Here is a 25,536-nt window from a genome sequence, read left to right on the forward strand (position 1 = left end):
GAGAGACCAATGCCATCAGATGGACAGAAGAGAGAGAGAAGGGTGAGACGGTGTGAGGAAAAGGAGGGAGGACAGGAGGAATGAAACGGAGATAGAGATAAAATCAGAGCAAGGAATGCGAGGGCATTATGGAAGGGCTAGTGGATGCTGGGCAGGCGTTGGCCAACCCAAATCCTAAGAAACCTCTACACTAAATAAAGACCTGTTACATTGCACCTTAAGCATTTTGTGTGTCATTGCCTCGAGTTTCCCACAGTTCAGTCCCTTTGACTATAGGGACCCTACAAATAAAAAATATACAGCACAAGATATATTTTCTGCTGTATTGCAAACTATGTGCCACGTTGTGAGACAATTTCCAATTCTCGCATGAAGCTACCCTCTGGGTCAAATCCTTCCTTGCAGAACGCACCTCACGATTCACCATTGGAAAGGAAGCTGTGGACCCTATTCCAGTACCGTTAGGAGTACAGCAAGGATCGTGTCTTTCACCCACCTTTTATAACACTTAGACTGAAATGCTATTTGCAGCACTTGATGCCATGGGTGTCATCTATACGAATTTCGCCGATGACACCCAGATACTCATTCCCATCACTGGCAACTATGAGCAGGACACAATCACCATTAATAAGATGTATGCTATAATTGAAAATTGGATGGCCATCAATAGCCTGTGCCTCAACGATGAAAAGACGGAGATTCTCATCGTGGGCTCTCCTGCTAATATTAATGCCCAACACACCGACTTCTCATCAATTACTATGACAGGACTCTTACCCCAGTCCTCAAGCAGGTTAAAACCCTGGGTGTCCACGTAGATGCAAATCTAACAATGACTAAACATGTCAGTGCCCTCTCATCGGCTACTTAGTATACATCCCAACTGATTGCTTTAAGACGTAAATTCCTTACTCCACAAATCTGTACCACTCTTGCCTGTGCTCTCATTTTGTCGAAATTAGAATAATGCAATGTTTTGTTGCTAGGCTTCTCGAACGCCAACCTGGCTGAACTACAACTGTTGCAAAATAAAGCCCTGCGATTAGCCCTTGGCTTAAAGAAATCTGACCACATTTCTAACACTAGGAGGGAAGTCCACTGGTTACCGGTTAAAGCCAGAATTATCTTCAAAACACTTAGCGTCACACATAAATGCCTCGCCAAGAAGGCCACTGCATACATCAATAATACAGTCACCGTGAATAAGACCAAGAGAATTCTGAGATCTAACAATAACAAACAACTCTTTGTCCCACGCTTCAAATGTTCGAGGGCAGGGGGAAGCAGCTTCCCAGTAATGCCACCAAAACTTTGGCCCTCGCACACGAGAAATGAGCCATCCCACCAGCGCTTCAAGAAGACGCTAAAAACCTGGCTCTTTAACAATTTCGAACCCTTTTTCAGCCCTCCCCTTACCCCTACCTGTACAACCTCCAGTGATGCAATATGCAGCCTCACCTCACACCTGGACCCACCGGCACTGACGGCTGACTCGCATGTACCCCAGTAAAGTGGTACATAGCTTGATTATGTAAGTATTTTATGCCATGGTTCTAATTGTACTGTTATCAAATATTTGTGAAATGTAATATCATTCCCTATTGTAACCATACAATCAAGCTGTCTGTAACCCACGCCATTACGCCTCTGGGTTTGGGCGTATGCCAAATGCAATAAATAAATACATTTGTAGGGCCCCTGCAACTATCGCTGTGAGTTGTGTAGTTTGTGATGGCATATGTTTGTATCTTTTTAGGTTTGCATACTGGGAATGTGTGCTATTGTGGTGTATGGTTTTCTTTTTTTCACATTATCCTCTGCAATTGCATGCATTTTTTGAGGGGGTGTGTGTGTGTGTGTGTGTGTGTGGGAATGAACCATGTTGTCAGTCTAGAAGTACGGATACCTCTACTTTGAGACCGCAAACGCATTTTGGTGGTCGTGGACCAACCAACCGTCTCATGCACGATACGACAGAATATAGGTTTTCGAGTTTGCCAATGAACGGCCATTTTGATGTAACAAGAATCGCCATTTTGTTTTCTTACCATTGCTCATTGCTTTCTGTTCCTATTGCCTCGCAGTATATTTTCCGCTTACACTGCTCGACTGTGGAACATTGTTGTCTGTATGTGAAAAGGACAAGGCCGCAGGGCCGTGAGGATAATAAGAATTTGTTGAAACACAAACGTAGGCAGCGCCAGGAAGAATGCCCGGCTCCCTCCCGAATGTAGCCTTGAAGCAGAGCTGCAGGGCATTTAATCATTTCACAGCTGCCAGCCAGTCACGTAATATGGTAGAATATGTTAGAATAATACTGCTAAAGGCTTGAATTATGCTTTTCTAACGGCCCCCCTTTGCTGAGCCCGTTAAAGCATGTCGGCTCCCAGGACGCGAATAGCACCTGATAGATAGCAAGGTCCGGAATGCAACTCCCCCCGTATGTTGTTCGCTTCCAAGAACAGAAGCGCTGTGTTCTATTCAATAACCGAAAGATGCCTACGCACTCACAAATTGCAAATTGTTACTAGAATAGATGTTTGAAGGTGTCATAGTGGTCGGAGATGTCCATCATCACACCAAGTTCAAAGAAACCCAATAAAGGGGGGGGTGTTAAACATGTCATAGCTGATTGTTTGATATGCATTTTGTATATATGTAACTGATGTACGTAATTCACTCTCTTGTGTCCCTCGAGGTCTAGAGATACACGTCGCGGGGCGTGAGACCGGGTTGGCCAACTGAGACTTTTGCTTTGCAATAAAACCCTAGCTTTGGGAATACAACCTCGTGTCTGGCGTCTCTATCGTGTGTGGTGACCCGCCTTGTTTCCATAGACGTCAGGGTCCCCTAGGGGCCCCTTTCAAGATGGCGCCCGAATAGGGACCCTCCCCCACTTGTTCCTTTGCGTAACGTTGTAATTGAGAAAGGCAGAGAACGGCGAGGATGGGACGATCGAGCCGGGATCAAGAGGTGTTCGGGGCGCCCTGTAAAAGTGATGAGAGACTCCTTTGCAGATCTGCACACATCTGATCCCTGATCGACGTGCCTGGCTAGAGAACAAGGAGGCGAGGGTCCCGAAACAAGGCGGAAGCCAAGAAACGCAGACACGACGTCCTTTGGTGCGTCAGTATACAGACGACTTCATTTATCAGGTGAGTGATTCCCCGATTCAAAGTATCCTGATATTGGTTGAGAGTTGACTTTGCAAAATCAAACGCCCTAGGTAAGGTTGATTAACCAGGGGGAAGGTTGAAACATGCCTGGGGTATTGTCCACCCTAGCAGGGTTTTTCCGCTGTGGTAGACAATCTTTGGAAAATGGCCAAATTGTACCACCTGGGGGAACGCCGGCGTATGAGATGTATGTGAAGTATGGAGTGGGTGCGATTAATATTCTGAGAGACTTGGCATAAGCAAACCAGAAAGCAACAAGACCATCAGTGGCCGATTAATGGTAGTTTTGAGATGGCGAGGATAGATAACTTGGAAAGGGTGTTGATAAGAAAGAAAGCGCGTCCTGCAGCATTTGAGACTATTAAAGACTGGAGAAAGGAAGCAATGCTCCGATTTAAAAGCAGAGCAAAGCATGCGCGCAGGCATAAATCAAAAGGTGAGGTAGAGGAAGAAAAAGAGGAGGAGGAGTGGACTGAGAGTCTAAGAAGGGCTGGTAGGCGTGACCAGTTAAATATAGAAAAGATATACCCACAGCGAGAATTATACATGGCAGATGAATTGATAGAAACTATATTGACTCATACAAAACAAGGCCCAAGATCAGAAGTAAGACCAGACACGACAGTAGCTATTGCCCAGACCCCGCCCGTAGCCCAAGCTCCCCCTCCGGTAGCTCAAGCCCTCCCACAGCCACAGACCACGCACGTAACACTTCCTACTAGCCAACCAGGCCCACAACAGACACTCGCTGTTCCCATTGTCCCATCCGCACCTCCCGCCTTAGACACAGACCCGGTACCATCCGTTCCTCCTGGGGTTGAAGTTGAAACCGTGGGGGGCAAGAGGCGGGACTGACCAACGGGAGTGCATGAGGGTAACCCACAGCGCAATCAGCAAAGAAAGGAAGGTGGAATTGCAGCAACAGGCAGAGATGTATATAGCTGGGAATGATGGGACAGCAACATTGGCTTCGATATATGACTTTCGTAAAAGCAACGAAAGACAGGTAGTGTTGGAATGCATGGGTGAATATTTGGTGGAGAAATGGAAACAGCTAATTGGGAAATTACCACTGCAGCGATTGTTAGATTTGAATGCATTAGCACGCTGTAGGGAGAGGGATGAAGAAGTGAAAGAACGTGTGTATAGACTTTTTGAGCTTAAAGATGAATTAGATAATGACTGTGCCGAAATGTTTACTACACATGCATACAGGAGTAGGGAAGTCGGGAGACTTGGGAAGGGGGAAAAGGGGTCGCATAATAAACGGCAGCAGTTACCATCGCCGGGGCAGAAGGAGATGGTAAACAAATTATAGTTGCTAAAACAGGTGGGGGCAGACTTGAAGGAATGTCTAATTAGAACACAGGTACTAATGCAGCAAGTAGTAGGACATAATAGAGGGCGAGGGAACGCACAAGGAAGGAGTAGTTCGAAAATACATGGGGGAACAGTGGGGCCGAATCAGTGTGCATATTGTAAAGAGGAAGGATATTGGCGAGCGCAATGCCCGCATCTACAGAATAGAAATGGGTCTGGTCAGAGGAGACAGCATAAAGGACCCAGGAGTGAATGGACCAAATAGGAATAGTATGCAGCAGCATCATAATAACGGAGGTAATCAAAACCAAGGCCAAAACCAAAATGCCTCAAACCAGAGTCAGGGACAGCAAAATCAACAATATGGAAATCAGAGTGGGGGAAATAGAGGGAAGAGTGGAAATGTTTTCGATACACAGCCAAACACGTATTAAGGTAATAGTAATGATTACACATCGGACGATGTGTTATTTCCCCAATAGGACAGCCCAGGACAGGGGTCGGAACCAGTGTCTATTCCCGTGAATCAGAGAGGACCCTATGTAGAAATGAGAGTCAGGAATGAGGAGCACCACTTTCTTGTAGATACAGGAGCACAGAAGTGTTCAATAGACCATCACTTGGTTCCGAATATACCACTGTCAGGGCTAAAGAATATTTCCGTAGGGTTCGCAGGTACACCAGTCATAAACCCAGTGTCCAAACCAGTCCCAGTTACCATAGGACCATTTACCGAACATTGTCCTTTCCTTCTAACAGAAAATTGTGGAGAAAATTTGTTGGGATTAAATTTATTGAAAAAATTAGGTTCTGTTATACATTGCACGGCAGACGGAGTGTTTCTAACGATATGGCCACACGATGCCCCTGTGTCAGAATTCATGTCCGAAGCGTTACCAGGGGAACTAAGTAAAGTACCAACCTGTATATGGGCAATGCATGACAATGATGTGGGATGTTTAAAGATAGAGCCAGTAAAGATTATTTTGAAAGAAGGTGTTACCCTACCGCAAATACCCCAATACAAAATGTTTGTTGAAGGTGAGAAAGGATTGAAGAGTATTGTTACCGATTTGGTGAAATTAGGGGTAATAGAGGAAATCAGAGGCAGTACATGCAATAGCCCGATTCTTCCGGTTTATAAAAAAGGAGGTAATGAGGTACCATACCGTTTCATAATTGATCTACGCCCATTGAATAAAGTAGTAGATCCGCAATTTCCTCTAGTGCCAGACGTCACTACAATATTGACAATGATACCTGTTTCAGCAGAATATTTTAGTGTAATAGATTTGAAAAACGCATTCTTTAGTATTCCAGTGGACAAGGACAGTAGATATTTGTTCGCGTTCACATTAGGAGGACGATCATTTACATTTACGCGGATTCCGCAAGGTTATACGGAAAGTCCAAGTATTTACAGTAGAGCATTAAAAGAACAGCTAGACATGCTGGAATTTCCCGTGGGTTGTGTACTTTTGCAATACAGTTTAACAAAGGTAGCGGGCGCCCCTCTCTCGCAAGAACAGACATGATAACCTGTTCAGTGGTTATTAACCACTTGAGAGTTCGCAGCCACTGCTTTTACTCACTGTGCCTTTCACAGATGGGAAATATCCATTTGCATATCAGTCTTTGTCCTGCCCAGGGGCAGTCCAGCACCGAAATACAATGGCAATTCCAATCTGAACGAGAGTACCACCAGCAACCCCATACACGTGTTTCACCCTTGTTGGGGATCAGGTCTCCTGGGGGCAACCAGACGTGGTCTCCCTCTCACTGTGCTTAGAGAGGCATCAGCTTCACCTCACTGATGATCCCCAACAAGGGTGAAACACGTGTATGGGGTTGCTGGTGGTACTCTCGTTCAGGTTGGAATTGCCATTGCATTTCGGTGCTGGACTGCCCCTGGGCAGGACAAAGACTGATATGCAAATGGATATTTCCCATCTGTGAAAGGCACAGTGAGTAAAAGCAGTGGCTGCGAACTCTCAAGTGGTTAATAACCACTGAACAGGTTATCAGGCCTTGTTCTGTCGAGAGAGGGGCGCCCGCTACCTTTGCAAACTAAATTTCAAGGAACCTGGGATTGGTAACCCTAGGTCTCCTGGGGGCAACCAGACGTGGTCTCCCTCTCACTGTGCTTAGAGAGGCATCAGCTTCACCTCACTGATGATCCCCAACAAGGGTGAAACACGTGTATGGGGTTGCTGGTGGTACTCTCGTTCAGGTTGGAATTGCCATTGCATTTCGGTGCTGGACTGCCCCTGGGCAGGACAAAGACTGATATGCAAATGGATATTTACCATCTGTGAAAGGCACAGTGAGTAAAAGCAGTGGCTGCGAACTCTCAAGTGGTTAATAACCACTGAACAGGTTATCAGGCCTTGTTCTGTCGAGAGAGGGGCGCCCGCTACCTTTGCAAACTAAATTTCAAGGAACCTGGGATTGGTAACCCTAGGTCTCCTGGGGGCAACCAGACGTGGTCTCCCTCTCACTGTGCTTAGAGAGGCATCAGCTTCACCTCACTGATGATCCCCAACAAGGGTGAAACACGTGTATGGGGTTGCTGGTGGTACTCTCGTTCAGGTTGGAATTGCCATTGCATTTCGGTGCTGGACTGCCCCTGGGCAGGACAAAGACTGATATGCAAATGGATATTTCCCATCTGTGAAAGGCACAGTGAGTAAAAGCAGTGGCTGCGAACTCTCAAGTGGTTAATAACCACTGAACAGGTTATCAGGCCTTGTTCTGTCGAGAGAGGGGCGCCCGCTACCTTTGCAAACTACTTTTGCAATACATAGACGATTTATTGCTAGCTGCAGACACAGAGGAAATTTGTAAAGAAAGCACTGTATTACTACTGTCACACCTAGCGGCACATGGCCATAAAGCTATTTTGAAGAAATTTCAGTATAATCGAAAGGAGGTGGCTTATTTGGGCTACCTACTTTCGAAAGGAGGGAGAAGGCTAACGCCAGAACGCATAGAAAGTATTTCTTGTATGCCTATTCCAAAGACACAAAAAGGAGTCAGAGCCATAATAGGCATGGCTTCATATTGCCGACAATGGATTGGTAATTTTGCGTTAATTGTGAAACCATTAGTGAATTTGACTAGAAAAGATGCGGTTATGCCTTTGCAGTGGGATGAGGAATGTCGGAGAGCATTTGATGGATTGAAAACTGCATTATGCTCGGCTCCAGTTTTAGGTACGCCGAACTATAAGAACATTTTTAGACTATTTGTGTTTGAAAGTGAAGGATGTGCATTGGCGGTTTTGACACAGGAACAAGGTGGAAGAAATAGGCCGTGCGGCTATTTTTCTTCTGCGCTGGACCCTGTAGCGCGCGCACTACCACGATGTTTGAAACAAACGGAAGGGATGGTATTGGGGCACACTTTAATTCTGATGGTGCCACATGCCATAGACGTTCTATTAAATAGGACACAGACGCAACACCACACCTCTGCTAGATTGACAAGATATGAGATCATCTTGTTCGCGCCCCATATCCAAATTATGAGGCGTAGCGCTTTGAATCCTGCAGAATTAATGCCACTGACCTCAAAAGAAATTGGGAAGAATGAATCACCCCCCCACGATTGCTTAATGGTCACTGAGGAAGAAACCAAGGGAAGAGTTGATTTAAGTGATATTCCACAGAAAGAGCCGGATGGAGAGTTATTTTGTGACGGCTCATGTTTTAATTTACCAGATGGCACAACAACTGCCGCATACGCTATCACTACCCTAGAGAGTGTTGTAGAAAGTAAAAGAATCCCCTATAATTCAGCACAAGCTGTGGAAATAATAGCAGTAACCAGAGCCTGCGAGATTTCTGAAGATTTTAATGTGAATATATATACTGATAGTCAGTACGCGTTTGGAGTGGTTCATAACTTTGGTCGACTCTGGGCTGAGAGAGGGTTTCTGACATCACATGGTGCTAGAATTCAACATGGCCCTTTGATTGTACGATTGCTGTCTGCACTCACGTTTCCAAAGAGCCTAGCAATAGTGAAATGCGAGGCACATAAAAAAGTAACATGCAGGGAAACGCGTTTGCAGACAGAATTGTGAAACAAACTGCCACTGATTTGAATGCCAAGATGATGACGGTTCAGACAGAGGAAGTACCCTGTATGATAGAAGATGGAGCTGCGACTGTCAAAGAAATGCAGGCCGAGGCTACGGCTGATGAAATACAGGGATGGGCAGAGGGATCTGCTGAGTTGGAGTTGGAGGGTTGTTGGGTGGACAAGGGAACTAGAAACTGGATGTTGCCAAATTCGTATGTGACTGCAATGGTCACAATGGCCCACAGCCCTACGCACATCTGCGCCAAGAAAATAATACAGCACCTTTCTACAGTATGGCAGAATGTAAACATAAAAAAGAATGCAGAGAGATTGGTGCAGAACTGTATCATGTGTTTACAACACAATGTAAGAAAGGGAAAAGTGAATCCAACAGGCAGTTTTGGGCCGCCCTCCATGCCGTTTGAGGTAGTTCATTTTGATTTCATAGAAATGGAGAGGTGCCAAAACTTAAAATACGTCTTGGTGGTATTATGTGCATTCAGTAAGTGGGTGGAGGCATATCCTTTAAAAGATTGCACAGCAATGACTATGGCAAAAGTAATGTTGGAGGAGTATTTTTCCAGATTTGGCTTGCCCCGGGTCCTATGGTCTGATAATGGACCGCATTTTGTGGGTGCAGTGGTATTACAGATATGTGCTGGTCTCCAGATTGATAAGAGATTCCATAGTTCAAGGCATCCGAGTTCTGCCGGTCTTGTGGAGAGGCACAACGGGATTCTTAAATCAAAGATTAACAAGATTTGTGCGGGAAGCAAGTTGAGTTGGGTGGATGCATTACCAATAGCACTACTATGCATGCGTACATCTGCACAGGCTAAAACTGGGCTCTCCCCGTACGAAATTGTAATGGGAAGGCCGGCAAATGTTTGGTGCGCACCTCAGCCGAAACGACTCGTGAGATAGAACATCCTGTGCTTAGTACTTATTGTGGCCTTTTAATGCAGAAATTTCGTTTGATTCATCAGCAGGTGCAAGAGGCATTACCAGTACGGTATACTGCTCTGGGGCACGCGCTGGAGCCAGGAGACTGGGTGCTGCTAAAAAAACTTTGAAAGAAAGTCATCATTAGCACCCAGGTGGCGCGGGCCCCATCAAGTACTTTTAGCGACGCAGACAGCAATACGGGTGGATGGAAGGAAGTTGTGGATCCATGCCACCCATGCCAAAAAGGTTCCAAATGCACTGAAAGTCTTGCCTGACACTGCTGACCGGAAAGAGACAGCGGTCCCAGAAACGAAAGAAACTGTTGCCAGTGAGCAGCCACCTAATCTGCCAAAACGAGAAATGGAACTCGAAACAAAGCCTGAGACGATTGCCAAAAAGGGGGAAGGGCAAAGAGTGCCCCAACGTTGCCCAGCAGAATCGACATCACTGCTGACCAACGTGAAATTTGCCTTGCAGATACCAGCAAAACCAAATTGTGTACCCCTTTGGCACCCACCAGCACTTGCCAGCACGCCAAAAATGGATCTGCATCATTGGCGCGGCGCACACCAGCACCTGCAGTAGCGCCACAGGCTGACTTCAAGCCTGAATCTGAAAGTGCACCGGCACTGTTCACGGATCATACGATACCAGGAGCCAGGCGATACAACCTGCGGCCTCGGAAGACAAAGTGATCCACATTTTTATTTTTTTTGGCGTTTATGTCAACCTCTGGTTCAGCTCATGGACGGAGAAGGAACCAGGGGTGTAGAGGAGACAAGCGTGAGAATTGTGCAAATCGGACAATTCAAGACTCATGGCTCCTCGGTGCGATCATAAAAAGTACATGTGTCCGGAACCAGAGCGGACAAGCTGGGCGCACATGATACTGAGGCGATAACTGATCAAAGGTCCTCTGAGCAGTATAAGAAGGGACAAGTGATATCGCCTAAAAACGAATAATCGAATCCAGGCTAAGAAGGACAGGCAAAACTGAACTGTGAGAATTCCACTGAATTTATAGACATCAGAGCAAGCGCGACGAAGAGAGATATCCACAACGAACTGTGATAAGGAAGAAGAAGGACGACGAGAAACATGCTGGGACCGGCTCCAGCCTCCTCCTGCACCACAACCGCTGAGAATGAGTCAGTTATAAAGACTATAAGTTTAAGAAAAATGCATGGTAAAACAAATTGTATGCTGACACTAACGATAATAATGTGCTTTATGAGCGTGGTAGCACCAATATTGACAGCCCTAATATTATGGTGGGTAGAAACAATACACCCATTAGAAATGTTTTTACCAATAATTAATATATCCACTACTGAAAGCCCGGTTCAGGTGATCACTTATACCCTACCCCCAATGGAAGAAAAACACAGGGAAGGTTTTGGAAATAACACCTTTCTTCTGATAATGAACATGACACATGCAATCCTAAAGAAAACAAACTGTTGGCCCATTTACCACAGCATGCCGGAAAAGGAATAGGGTGGCATGTGCAGCCATTACCATCAAGTTCTGCATGTAGTGCATCTTTAGGTGCAATGTTCTATGGGAAGTGGAATAAGAGTAATACGGGTCAATTAGACAGAACCAACATGAATGAGTTTGAGGAGATAATAATGAAGCCTGTGGGTTGTTCCATTTTCCATAAAGCACAAGTAATAGCCCCAGAGCCCACGAGGAAAAGTACACGGAAGATAACACGACAAAATAGACGAGATAGATTGTCCCCGCCAGAAAAAACATCTGTAATGACATTTCGTGTAAGAACAGAAGGGGACAAAGATGCAATCCCCCCATCTTACACAGTGAAATATAGCCCAAGAACTGTCCCATTTTGTCTAAAAAAGAAAGGCTCTTTTTCAGTCGGAACATATACTGGTTGTATGAATACAGTGGTACTAAAATGGGAAATAGAACCAGTATACGTAGGTGATCCAGTGCATTTTATATGTGGAGAGAAAGCATACCCTTGGTTGCCCAGAAACTGGGGAGGTATATGTTACCTAGGGCTACTGTTCCCAGGAGTATTCCTCTTAGAAACAACAGCCATGGCCAGATTATCCAGAACTAGAGTCAAGAGGACTGACAAAGGTGTTTTAATAGCAACTGATGTAGCGAAATCATTCATTCCATTCTTAAGACAGATAGTGAACTCCTATAATATAAGGCAACTGTCCAGAATCCTAAAGAATACAATAAACACAACAACAGATATATTATTTAACATGACGTTGGAAGAAAGAGGAATAAGGTTATTGACGCTGCAAAATAAAATGGCTCTCGATGTAATCCTGGTTGATCGTGGAGGAATTTGCAAAATAGTGAGATCAGCATGTTGTGTTTATGTCGATGACTATTCCCCCACGATCTTTGAAGCAATAAAGAAAATGCACATTCTAAGATCTGAACTCCCCACGGGAGAAGGGAGCTGGGGAATAGGATCTTGGTTTTGGGGAATACTAAGATCTTGGGGATGGAAGTTAATCTCAATATTAGTAGTGGTGTTCGGAATATTCCTAACGTGCTGTTGTTGTATACATTGTTTACCCATAGTTTGCGCAGAGGTAACTGAGGGATGTACGGAAGGATGCATGCATATGATAACAAAGAAAAAACAACCTCATGATCGAACTAGCCCAGACCCAAATGAGATGAGAGCAGTGAAAGAGTTGATGGCAATAGATATTGATGAAGACAATGATGTCCACGATAGCATGCAAGACTCAGATATAAGTACTTCAGATTCATCATCACTAGAGGAGGTTTCAATAAATAGATGAGACGTTTGGCATACGGCCAAAGGAGGGTTTGTCAGTCTAGAAATACGGATACCTCTACTTTGAGACCGCAAACGCATTTTGGTGGCCGTGGACCAACCGTCTCATGCACGATACAGGTTATAGGTTTTCGAGTTTGCCAATGAACGGCCATTTTGATGTAACAAGAATCGCCATTTTGTTTTCTAACCATTGCTCATTGCTTTCTGTTTCTATTGCTTCGCAGTATATTTTCCGCTTACACTGCTCGACTGTGGAACATTGTTGTCTGTATGCGAAAAGGACAAGGCTGCAGGGCTGTGAGGATAACAAGAATTCGCTGAAACACAAAAACGTAGGCAGCGCCAGGAAGAATGCCCGGCTCCCTCCCGAATGTAGCCTTGAAGCAGAGCTGCAGGGCATTTAATCATTTCACAGTTGCCAGCCAGTCTCGTTATATGGTAGAATATGTTAGAATAATACTGCTAAAGGCTTGAATTATGCTTTTCTAACGGCCCCCCTTTTCTGAGCCCATTAGAGCATGTCGGCTCTCAGGACGCGAATAGCACCTGATGGATAGCAAGGTCCGGAATGCAACTCCCCCCCCGTATGTTGTTCGCTTCCAAGAACAGAAGCGCCGTGTTCTATTCAATAACCGAAAGATGCCTTCGCACTCACAAATTGCAAATTGTTACTAGAATAGATGTTTGAAGGTGTCATAGTGGTTGGAGATGTCCATCATCACACCAAGTTCAAAGAAACCCAATAAAGGGGGGTGTTAAACATGTCATAGCTGATTGTTTGATATGCATTTTGTATATATGTAACTGATGTACCTAATTCACTCTCTTGCGTCCCTCGAGGTCTAGAGATGCACGTCGCGGGGCGTGAGACCGAGTTGGCCAACTGAGACTTTTGCTTTGCAATAAAACCATAGCTTTGGGAATACAACCTCGTGTCTGGCGTCTCTATCGTGTGTGGTGACCCGCCTTGTTTCCATAGACATCAGGGTCCCCTAGGGGCCCCTTTCAATGGGTGTTTTGTGAAATATATTTCATTTCATGGTATGTTTTCTATTCCATTTATTCCTCTGTGATGACTCTGCATGTACAAATAGGTTTAGTTTGCCGAAATGAATATTTCTAGATTGATTAATTCAATTTCCACTATTTTTTGGCATGCGCTATTTCACCCATAGGCCTAGCTTTGTGTCAAAATTCTAATCAGGTAATTGATATATTATAGCTTAATAAAATGTGTTATTAAGCCTTTGTGGAAATCCCATACCACAGGATTTTTAAGGAAAATTATTTGGCATGAAAACGCTGTACATTCGGAATGAGTGCTTGGATTTGCCAAATCAGTGGCCTGCCAAATCTGGCGAATGTTAGTGCATGGGGACAAATGTTGTAGGGAAAGCATTTTTGCATTTTCTGTGTAAAGTACGTTGCAACCTTAACTTTACTACAGCTTGTGTGGCTTTACAATCGGTTATTTGCAAAAATGTCAGTTCCACATATGTGAAGCTAAAATACATTCTTCGAATGGATTGTGTCCTCCCACGTATTCCTCATCTTGTGATAAATCGTTATCTCCAGCTTCGGAAAAAAAAAAAATCTCGGCAGAGGGCGCTGTGCTGGAGGTCGTGGCGTCGATTGTCCCTCGACGTAATCCATACTCTGTCAACGTCACCGATGGTATAAGTAGCTCGAGCCGCGCCCGTTGCTTCAGTTCCGTTTTTCCGATCGCTTCGCTATCGAGAACGCCGCGCTTCTATTTTCTGTGAAGAAAATGTCATCATCTTCGACACCCAGAACTGGGTTTAAAAAGTGTGCAGATTGTGGATCTAAGATGTCAGTCACCAATCCCCACCGGATTTGTCTCTGGTGTCTCGGTTCCAGTCACCGAACCGACGACTGCGGGTCCTGCCAATTGATGACCGAAAAAGCTCTCTTCGTGAGAGGAGAGGTAAACTGTCGGTGGGGAGGGAGGCCTCAAAAAAGGTTTCGGCAAAAAGACATGAGAAAGCGACTGATTCTAAGGGATCGGATCGCCATAGGCACTTGAAGAGATCTCGATCTAGGAGTAGATCGAGACATTCTTCGTCGTCATCGAAAAAAATGAAGAGGAGACATAGATCTCCCTCATCTTCTTCTTCAGAGTCAACCGAAGAAATTCGGTGTCCGACTAAATCGGATTCTCCCAGTAAGTGGGAAGAATTCCGCAAAAAGATGGTTTTCGAGAATGCGGCCTCGACCCCCTCCGAAAGAACCTCGATAAAAGCCATACTGCTAAAGTCGCTGCATTGGACGACAAAGGTAAGTACAAGGCTACTATGGCCAAGACCAGTAGCGTCGAGGAATACAAAAAACCGCGAGTCGACGTAAAACCGTCGAAGAATCTTCGAGAGTCGAGTACCTCTCCAGTGCCGGCCAAGAAACACAAATCGTCGAAGACTTCGTCAACTTCGTCGACGCCCTCGACGTCGATAATTTCGACGCCAAAGCCAAATGCGTCATCGACGCCATTATCGAAGTCATCTTCGAAAACTTCGAAGACACCCTCAAAAACTTCGAGGGATTTGCCATTTCCTTCGAAGCAGATGGAAGAGGAAGAAAGGAGATTCACTCCTTTGCCCAGATCAGACTTTTTCAAATCTATGTCTGCAATCTATGAAGAGTCTGCTTCAGAAGAAGACTAAGTTACTCCTTTGGGAGTTACTTATGGTACAAGACAAGTTCCTGAAGAACTTATTGACCAGGAATCTAGAATGAGAGACCTGAGTGATACTCTACATTCTGCCAGTGGAGTTGACACATCCCCAGAATTAGAGTTCGCCAAACCTGATCCTGCAGAGCATGCAGATGCTGGGTACAGGGGTCTTATGACCAGGGTAGTTGAATACATGGGTTAGGGTAATACTTCACCCATTTATGAACAAGATGACATGACGGATATTATTGTCAAGGGACCTCAGAAGGATCCTGTTCTCCCTTTTCACAGGGCCCTTCAAAGGACTGTGGAAAAAAACTGGGAGAAACCAGAAACTATTGCTGCTGCAGATGGCACTTTTCCAAGAAAATATAGACCAGCTGGAACGTATCCTGAATATTTGAATAAACATCCGACTCCAGAGAGTTTAGTCATTCAAGCAGCATCCACTTCAAAACAAACTGCTTATCCAACTATCCCTCCAGAGAGGATAAAAAAATTGACGCCTGGGCACGTAAAGTTTTCACGTCAGGCAGTATGGCACTTAAGTCGGCAAATGTCACCTGTACCCTAGCCAGGTTTACCCATACCCTGTGGGACTGTATTTCGGTGGCGGCTGATCGTATTCCGGAAGGCGAGGAAAGGGAAGACTTCCTGAATATAGTCGAAGACGGGAAGGAGGCAATGGGGGAATGCCTCCAGTCTGGACTGGATACTGCTGATAGTATCAGCAGATCCATGGCTGCAAGCGTTGTGCTACGCAGATTTGCGTGGTTGAGGAAGTCGGGATTTGCACCGGACGTGCAAGCTAGACTCCTCAACATGCCCTTTGATGGCTCGAGGCTCTTTGGCACAAAGGCTGATGAAAGCCTAGAAAAACTTCAGACCTCGAAAGCGGCAGCTAAATCACTTAGCGCCTCTTTGCGCCAGCCTCTTAAACCCTATTCCGGCTCATCTTCCTGGAGGGGTCGTTCTTTTCGATACTACTCCTCTTTTGGTTGAGGAAGAGGACAGGCTTCTCAAAGGGGTAAAAGGAACTTCCCTCGTGGAGCACGAGGAAGAGGTGCAAAATCAGCCTCAGGAGCGGCATCTGTACCCTCAGCCACATCTGCAGCCACCTCCAAATCCCTCGGAGACCTTGTTACACAAAACACCAGTGGGAGGCAGGATCTCTCAACATCTGAAGGAATGGCGGGGCATTACCTCAGATGCTTGGGCACTGGAAACAGCCCAGCGTTACTGTCACCCCTTTCTAAAAAAGGCCTCAGAATCATCCACCGGGAGCCAACTCCGTCAAAATTCCGGATCCGCTGCTGTTGCAGGAAATTTGAACCCTGCTAGAGAAAGGTGCCATAGAACTGGTACCTGTAGCGGAGAGGAACAGGGGTTGGTACTCCCCATATTTTCTCATCCCAAAAAAGGACGGAGGACTGAGACCCATCTTGGACTTGAGAAACTTGAACAAGTTCCTCAGGAAGGACAAGTTCAAGATGGTGACTCTTTCTCAGATCCTTCAGGCTCTCCAACTCCAAGATTGGTTGGTATCATTGGACCTTCAGGATGCTTACTTTCATGTGCCAATCCATCCAAAGCACAGAAAGTACCTGAGGTTCGCGATTGGCAATTCTCATCATCAGTTTCGATTTCTGCCATTCGGGTTGACCTCCGCCCCGAGGGTTTTCACCAAACTGTTGGCGGTTGTGGCAGCAAGTCTCAGGAAAGGAGGTATTCAAATATATCCCTACCTGGACGACTGGATGATCAGAGCAAGTTCTCCAGAACAAGCCCAGGAACATCTTTCGATCACCTGCCACTTCCTCCACAAACTGGGCTTCTCCCTCAATTTCAAGAAGTCCCACATGATACCAGCACAGAAACTCCAGTTTATCAGAGCAGTCTTGGACACTTCATTGGGAAAAGCCTCGCCTCCCGAAGTGAGAGCTCTCCACATCCAGCAGATGGTAACAAAATTCCAGAATGCCCAACGTCTACCGGCCTTTGATTTTCTCAGGTTGCTCGGCCTCATGGCATTCTGCATATTCCTAGTACCAGAGGCCAGGTTGAGAATGAGATCCCTTCAATGGGCACTCAGAACTCAGTGGTCCCAGTTCTCAGGGAATATGTCGGATCTTCTGCAAGTTCCGAGCGCAGCTGCTCAGGATCTTCTATGGTGGGCTTGCAACGACAACATTCTCAAGGGAGAGTCTTTTTGGCAACCATGGCCGGAGATAACGGTAGTGACGGACGCCTCACTCACGGGGTGGGGAGCACACACTAACGATCTGACAATCAGCGGTCGTTGGTCTCCATCAGAGTCCAAACTACACATCAACCTATTAGAGCTGAGGGCAATCAGACTAGCTCTGAAGGCCTTTCTGCCCTCTGTACAGGGAAAGAATGTTCTGATAATGACGGACAACACAGTGGCCATGTACTATCTCAACAAGAGAGGAGGTGTAGGGTCACTGCCACTGTGCAGAGAGGCAATGCAGCTCTGGTTCTGGGCAATACGAGAAGGAATCTCTCTGTCGGCAATTCACCTAGCCGGAGAGAAGAACACGGCGGCAGACGCTCTGAGCAGGCAGAGAACGGTCTCTCACGAGTGGGAGCTGGCTCAGGAAGTCCTTCTGTAGATCTTCGCCCTTTGGGTAACCCCTCAAGTGGATCTGTTCGCCACCGCATTCAACCGGAAGTGCGATAGTACTGCTCAAGGGAATTTCCTCAAAGAGGAGCTCTGGGAGACGCATTCGTAGTGGAGTGGAAGTTTCCACTGCTGTACGCGTTTCCCCCAGTCCCCGTGATTCTTCAAGTAATCAGGAGGTTGAGAAAGTTCAGGAAAACCATGATCCTAATTGCCCCGGATTGGGCAAGGAGGACGTGGTACCTGGACCTTCTAGACATGTCCATCTGCCCTCCAATACGTCTTCCGCAAAGAGAGGATCTTCTCTCGCAAGAGGAAGGTTGGGTTCTCCATCCAGAGGTCAAGACACTCAACCTTCACGCATGGTTTCTGAAAGGTTGAGATGCAAGGATTGGGATCTTCCGGATGACGTAATGGAAATCTTGCTTTCGGCCAGAAGACCAGCAACAAAGTCTTTGTACCGATGTCTCTGGAATAGGTTTAGTAACTGGTGCAAAGACAAGATGTGGACCCTTTTCAGTGTGGCACCCCAGTGGTGCTTTCCTTTCTGCTACATCTAACTAATCTGGGGCTCCAGATAGGAACAATAAAAGGATACCTTGCTGCGCTGTCCATTTTCAAGCGCTCCTCGGAAGAGGCTTCATATTTCAAAATACTGTTAATAATTCAATTCTTAAAGGGGCTCACTAATGTATACCCTCCAGTACCTTTTCATGTACCAGCCTGGGACTTAAATATAGTATTAAAATTCTTGACTTGCATACCTTTTGAGCCTCTGCACTCATGTCCATTGAGGCTTTTGACTCTAAAAATTGTCCTCCTTGTGGCCCTATCATCAGCCCGCAGAATTAACGAACTTCAGGCTCTCTCATGCGAACCACCATATACTATTTTTTATAAAGATAAGGTAGTCCTTAAAGTTAAACCTTCATTTTTGCCAAAAGTAGTCTCGAACTTCCATTTGTCACAAAAAATAGTACTTCCTACGTTTTATCCTCCTCCTCATCTGGGCAAAGAAGAGGAGAGATTACACAGATTAGATCCCAAGAGGGCTCTTAGTTTTTACATCTCTAGGATGGCTAAATTGAGACAAGATGACCAACTGTTTGTGGGTTACACTGGTCAAAAATTAGGCTTATCTGTAACAAAACAGACCATTTCCTGCTGGATCATATTAGCCATAGTTGAATGCTACAGACTAGCGGGAAAAGAACCACCAGATGGGCTTCATGCCCATTCTACAAGGGGAATGGCTACTTCTGCGGCTCTAAAGAGGGGAGTCCCGGCAGCAGACATTTGTGCAGCTACAACCTGGAAAACAATACATACTTTTGTTAAACATTATTGTTTGGACACTGCCTCCTCTAACGAGGGTTTATTTGCAAAGGCAGTTCTGCATTCTGTCCACGAAAACTGAAATGGTACTCCCACCTCCAAAAAATTGATACTGCTATGGGAGCCTATCACAAGATGAGGAATACGTGGGAGGACACAATCCATTCGAAGAACAAGTTACTTACCAACTGTAACGTTCTTTCCCACGTATTCCTCATCGACCCTCCCATCCTACCCCACAGTACAGTTTACATTTTCTTACTTTCCTCTCACGAAGAATGTATCGGTCATGGGACATGCCCGGGTGGTGTTCCTATATATATTTCATGAAAAAAAACAGAACTGAAGCAACGGGCGCAGCTCGAGCTACTTATACCATCGGTGACGTCGACAGAGTACGTTGAGGGACAATCGACGGCACGACCTCGAGCACAGCGCCCTCTGCCGAGAATTTTTTTTTTTCCGAAGCAGCGAGGCTGGAGATAACGATTTATCACAAGATGAGGAATACGTGGGAGGAACATCCAGTCGAAAGAACGTTAAGTAACTTGTTGTTCTATGCTAGAGGAGTTGTAGCGTAATAATCGGCAATATAAGTACTATTTTAGTGATATTCAAGAATAGAGATACTAGTTCTATAAACCTTTGTTTTAAAGGTCATTGTTAGGCAGATACGTATGTTTATTCCCTGAAACTAAGAAACCTAGGGTTCTCTCTGTTTTGCACGTTTAAAAATGTTTGCTTTTTGTCTTTTAGGACACAGAGCCAGTATTTGAGGAAGAGTCTAAACCAATTTATTGCAACAACTGCCAGAGTATTTCTTTTTGTACGTTTACACAAAGATCCCTGTTGGTGGTATGTTCCAAGTACTGGCGGGTACGTATAATCAGGATTGTTAAAAACAAGCTTACAAGAGAAGATCTGCAAAATAGTTTTTTTCATGCGTATTTTATAATTTAGGAGTATACATTTCGCATCTATCTACATGGAGTCAAATTTATTTTTTGTTTCACCACTACATTAATTTGTCAAAATGTTAATTTAAATTAGGTATGTTTTTAAATTGACATGCTCATCGAACAGACAAGTATTTCACAGTTAAATATTCCGAAGGGATTGTGTCCTCCGACGTATTCCTTATCTTGATAGATTACATCCCAACTTGCTGGCCTGGGAAATTTTTTCAGTAGAGGGTGCTGCGCGTCACTGTCCCTCGAGCTGGTGTCCCTTGACAGCCTCCGTCTCGGCGCCGACGTCATCGTGCATATAAGTATACTCGCGCAGCGACCGTTGCTCAGCTCCATTTTTCCACGCTTCGTGGGCCTCGAAATCAAGTTGCTCAGTTCTTTCTTCAAGAGTATTCAACTTACTCTTCGAAGATATCCTTTTAATTCGATGGCTTCCTCTTCCGAACCGTCGACCCCACGGTCCGGCTTCAAAAAGTGTTGTCATTGTGGGAAGAAAATGTCATTGACGGATCCTGACAGAATCTGTTTGTGGTGCCTGGGATCGGAGCATCACTGTTCGGAGTGCAAGGACTGTATGTCCATGACGGCGAAAGCTTTGAAGGAGCGTAAGGGGAAGCTAGAAAGAGGTAAGACACTTGAAACTTCTACTCCTTCGAAAGTTTCTTCAGCGGAGTCGAGACATTCCTCTCCTCGCCGTCACAGGAAACCTTCCCGTTCAAGATCTCAAAGCGGTTCCTATCAGTCTTCGAGATCAAAACACTCTAAGAAGAGGCGTCGTAGATCTCCCTCTTCTTCGTCTTCTTCTGTCTCCCCAAAAGGGTCACCTGCCCCACGAAACACAGCTCTCCAGCTAAGTGGGAGGAATTCCGTATGAAAATGCTTAGCGTCTTCGAGAAAGCAGCCTCGACCCCCTCGGAGATGGCTAAAGGTGATACCCTGGGTGAAAGACCCGAAAAATCAAAACGCTACGAGTCGTTGCACCCAGCAAAAGAAACTACCCGAGAGCTTCATGAACCCTCGAGTAAAGGCAGTAAATCCGAGTCATCAATGCCGTCGTCGAAGGTTTCATCGACTCATGAATCTGCCTCATCGACGCCTTTGTCGAAGGGTCTGTCGACGCATAAATCGGTTGCATCGACACTGTCTTGGACGCCACTGTCGACTCCGATAAAAGACAGACCTACAACTGTCACTACATCTCAGACAGTAGAGGTCTTGAGGACTTTGACCATGACCTTGAGGATGCCGTCGACGACTCGGAGGAGGATTCCGATCCTCTCTCGAGGTCTCTCCAAACTTTTCCGACGCCTTTTTCCATTTTGTCGAAGCCTTTGACTTCCACGTCAACAACTTCGACGTTTTCTCAACCGGTGACAACCAATTTGGCCCCTTCTGCCCTAGAAATGGGTTTTAAACCATATCCTAGGTCTGATTACTTTAGAGCTTTGTCCTCTATATATGAGGAAGGGGAGGATTCTGACCATGAGAGACCTTTTGGTTTACAAAGGACCACAACACCCATACCAGAGGAATTTATCTCTGAAGACAACCGGTTAAAAGATCTTCAAGACTCTTTACATGAGGCAAGTGGTTTAGATACTTCTCCAGAAGTAGAGTTTGCTAAACCAGATCCTGGGGAGCATGCTGAGATCCCTTATAGGGTTCTGACAGCTAGAATAATAGAATTCATGGGGTGGTCTACACCTACAGCTTCTTTTCAGCAGGATGAACTTACTGACAATTTAGTTAAAGGTCCACAGGAAGATCTTGTTCCGTTTCATACTGCTTTGCAAAGAAATATCTCTGCTAATTGGGAAACTCCTGAAGTTATCCCTGCAGTTAACAAGAAACTATCTGCCAAATACAGGGTATCGACAGATCCTGAATACTTGAGCAAACATCCAGCTCCAGAGAGTTTGGCTGTACAAGCAGCAACTTCATCAAATAGTACATCTGCATACCCTACTATTCCACAGGACAGGGATGATAAAAGGTTTGATGCTATGTCCAAAAAAGTATTTTCGGCATGTAGCATGGCGCTTAAGTCTATTAACGCCACTTGCACGCTTGCAAGATTCAGCTATACACTTTGGGAGTGTGCTTCATCTGCGGCTGACTGTCTCCCAGAAGGAGAGGAAAGGGAAGCATTTTTAAACATCATCAAAGATGGGAAAGATGCAATTTGAAAGTCCCTTCAAACAGGCATTGATTCTGCTGACAGTATCAGCAGGGCCATGGGCAAGTACCACAATCCGCAGATTTGCGTGGTTGCGGAAGTCTGGTTTTGCTCCAGATGTCCAAGCCAGACTTTTGAACATGCCCTTTGACGGCACTTCTTTATTTGGTAAGAAGGCTGATGACAGCCTGGAGAAGTTATAAACATCCAAGGCAGCAGCGAAATCTCTTGGGGCTGCAATCCGTCAGACTCCGAATCGCCCCTCAGGAACATCCTGGAGGGGTAGGTCCTTTCGCTTTTACTCTGCATTCGGAAAAGGCAGAGGACAGCCAGCTCAAAGGGGCCAGAAACGATTCACCCGTGGTGGACGGGTTAAAGGTACAAAAACCGCAGCAGCAGGTGCCACTTTACCCTCGGCATCTGGGTCAGTTGCTTCTAAACCCCTCGAGGTCTCCCCTCACAGGACACCAGTAGGAGGCAGGTTAACTCAACATCTTGCAGAATGGCAGGCTATTGCGTCAGATGCTTGGGCATTGGAGACAGTTGCCCAAGATTACTGCCTGCCTTTTCTACACACCCCTCAGTCATCCACCGGGGAACAACACTTTGAAGTTTCCAGATCCGCTCCTTATGCAGGAGATTCTAGACCTGCTAGAGAAAGGTGCCATAGAACCGGTACCTGCAGCGGAGAGGAACAAGGGTTGGTATTCCACCCTACTTCCTAGTACCGAAGAAGGACGGAGGACTGAGACCCATCTTGGACTTACGAGAATTGAACAAATTCCTCGGGAAGAACAAGTTCAAGATGGTAACTCTTTCTCAGATCCTTCAGGCCCTACAGCTTCAGGACTGGTTGGTATCTCTAGACCTTCAGGATGCTTATTTCCATGTGCCAATCCATCTCAACCACAGGAAATACCTGAGGTTCGCAATTGGCAACTCTCACTATCAATTTTGAGTTCTGCCATTTGGGCTGACCTCCGCCCCGAGGGTCTTCACCAAGCTAATGTCGGTAGTGGCTGCAAGTCTAAGGAGGGAAGAGATCCACGTCTACCCCTACCTGGACGATTGGTTGATCAGAGCAGTATCTTCGGAACAAGCTCAGATCCAGCTAGATTATGTCTGCCACTTCCTTCACAAACTGGGCTTCTCCCTCAACTTAAAGAGTCACAGATGATACCATGACGGAGACTCCAGTTCCTTGGAGCGGTCCTGGACACTTCCCTGGGGAAAGCCTCGCCACCAGAGGTGAGGGCTCAAGATATTCTGCAGATGGTCACCAAGTTTCAAAATGCCCAACGTCTTCCGGACTTTGACTTTTTGAGGTTGCTAGGCCTCATGGCATCCTGCATCTTCCTAGTGCCAGAGGCTCGCCTGAGAATGAGATGCTCCAGTGGGCACTAAGAACCCAATGGTCGCAATTTTCAGGAACAATGTCAGATCTCCTTCAAGTCCCGGACAGAGTGGCTCGAGACCTTCAGTGGTGGGTTTGTCGGGAGAACATTTTGAAAGGAGAACTGTTTTGGCAACCATGGCCAGAGATAACAGTCACGGATGCCTCACTCACGGGGTGGGGAGCCCATGCCAACGACTTGACCATCAGCGGTCGTTGGTCTCCATCGAAGTCCAGACTACATATCAACCAGTTGGAGCTGAGAGCAATCAGACTAGCGCTGAAGGCTTTTCTGCCATATGTACAGGGGGAAAATGTTGTAATAATGACGGACAACACAGTGGCCATGCACTCCCTCAACAAAAGAGGAGGCGTAGGATTACTGCCACTGTGTAGAGAGGCGATGCAGCTATGGTTTTGGGCAATTCAAGAAGGAATCTCTCTATCGGCAGTTCACTTAGCCGGTGAGAAGAATTTGACAGCGGACGCTCTGAGCAGGCAGAGCAGTCTCCCACGAGTGGGAGCTAGCTCAGGAAGTCCTTCAAGAGATCTTCGCCCTTTGGGGAACCCCTCAAGTAGATCTGTTCGCCACCAGTATCAACAGGAAGTGCGATCAGTTTTGTTCAAGGGAATTTCCCCCGAGAGGAGCTCCAGGGGACGCGTTTGTAGTAGACTGGGAGTTTCCACTTCTATACGCGTTTCCTCCAGTCCCTGTCATTCCTCGGATGATCAGGAGGTTGAGAAGATTCTGGAACACTATGATCCTAATTCCCTGGATTGAGCCAGGAGAACGTGGTACCCTTATCTTCTGGACATGTCCATCTGCCCTCCGATTCGTCTTCTGCAAAGAGAGGATCTTCTCTCGCAGAAGGGAGGTCAGGTTCTCCATCCAGACATCAGAACCCTCAATCTTCACGCTTGGTTTCTGAAAGGTTGAGATACAAGGATTAGGACCTCCCGGATGACGTCATGGAGGTGTTGCTTTCAGCTAGAATGCCAGCAACAAAGGCTTTATACCGCTGCCGTTGGAACAGATTTTGCAGCTGGTGTAGAGAAAAAAAATATCAAACGCTTTTCATGTGGTACACCAATGGTGTTATCTTTTTGTTGCTCTTTTTGGCAAATTCTGGTCTTCAAGTTGGTACGATCAAGGGCTACCTCGCAGTGCTGTCAATCTCTAAGCGCACTGCGGAGGAGCCATAATATTTCAAATTACCCCAAGTAATCCAATTTCTGAAAGGGTTAACTAATGTCTATCCCCCAAAGCCGTTCCAAGTTCCCTTGTGGGACTTATATCTAGTCTTACATTTTCTGATGGGTACTCCTTTTGAACCACTCCAGTCTTGTTCATTAAGATTTCTCACCCTTAAAACAGTCTTCCTAGTGGCTCTAACATCTGCCAGAAGAGTGAGTGAATTACAAGCTCTATCTTGCAAACTTCCTCATACAATTTTTCACAAGGACAAAGTTGTATTACAAGTGAAGCCTAATTTCCTCCCAAAGGTGGTCTCTGAATTCCACATCACTAAGAAAATAACCTTACCTTCATGCTATCCTCCTCCCCATCCAGGGAAAGTGGAAGAGAGGCTACATAGGCTGGATCCAAGGCGTGCCTTGAGTTTTTATATCAGCAGACTTGCTAGGATAAGGCAAGCAGTCCAACTGTTTATAGGTTATGCAGGACACAAATTAGGATTGCCAATCACAAAACAGGCCATTTCAAGATGGATTATTTTAGTCATTCTGGAATGCTACAAATTGGCTGTGAAAGAGCCCCCTCAACATCTTAGTGCTCATTCAACCAGAGGTATCGCAGCCTCTTCGGCTCTCCAAAGAGGGGTACCGATTCAGGACATATGTGCGGCTGCAACATGGTCGTCTACACATACCTTTACAATATTCTACAGTCTGGATTCCTCCTCTAGCCAGGAGACAAGATTTGGTAAAGCTGTGTTACATTCTGTTCATTCTTAAAGGGGAAATATTACAATTTTACTCCCACCTCCTCTTTCA

General features: G+C 45.9%; 1 protein-coding gene across 4 annotated transcripts in view; it reads left to right on the plus strand.

Annotated features, from left to right (window-relative positions):
* WDR7 (WD repeat domain 7) overlaps window positions 1-25,536 on the plus strand; it is a 2,460,073-nt gene that overhangs the window by 233,832 nt on the left and 2,200,705 nt on the right. For all 4 annotated transcript variants that reach the window (XM_069627029.1, XM_069627030.1, XM_069627031.1 and 1 more), the window contains exon 7: window positions 19,743-19,862. In XM_069627029.1, coding sequence (XP_069483130.1) covers window positions 19,743-19,862 — 120 coding nt within the window. The remainder of the gene's footprint in view (window positions 1-19,742; window positions 19,863-25,536) is intronic.

This window comes from Ambystoma mexicanum, chromosome 6p (genome assembly GCF_040938575.1).
Source record: "Ambystoma mexicanum isolate Mex_15411 chromosome 6p, UKY_AmexF1_1, whole genome shotgun sequence".
NCBI classification, from domain to species: Eukaryota; Metazoa; Chordata; class Amphibia; order Caudata; family Ambystomatidae; genus Ambystoma; species Ambystoma mexicanum.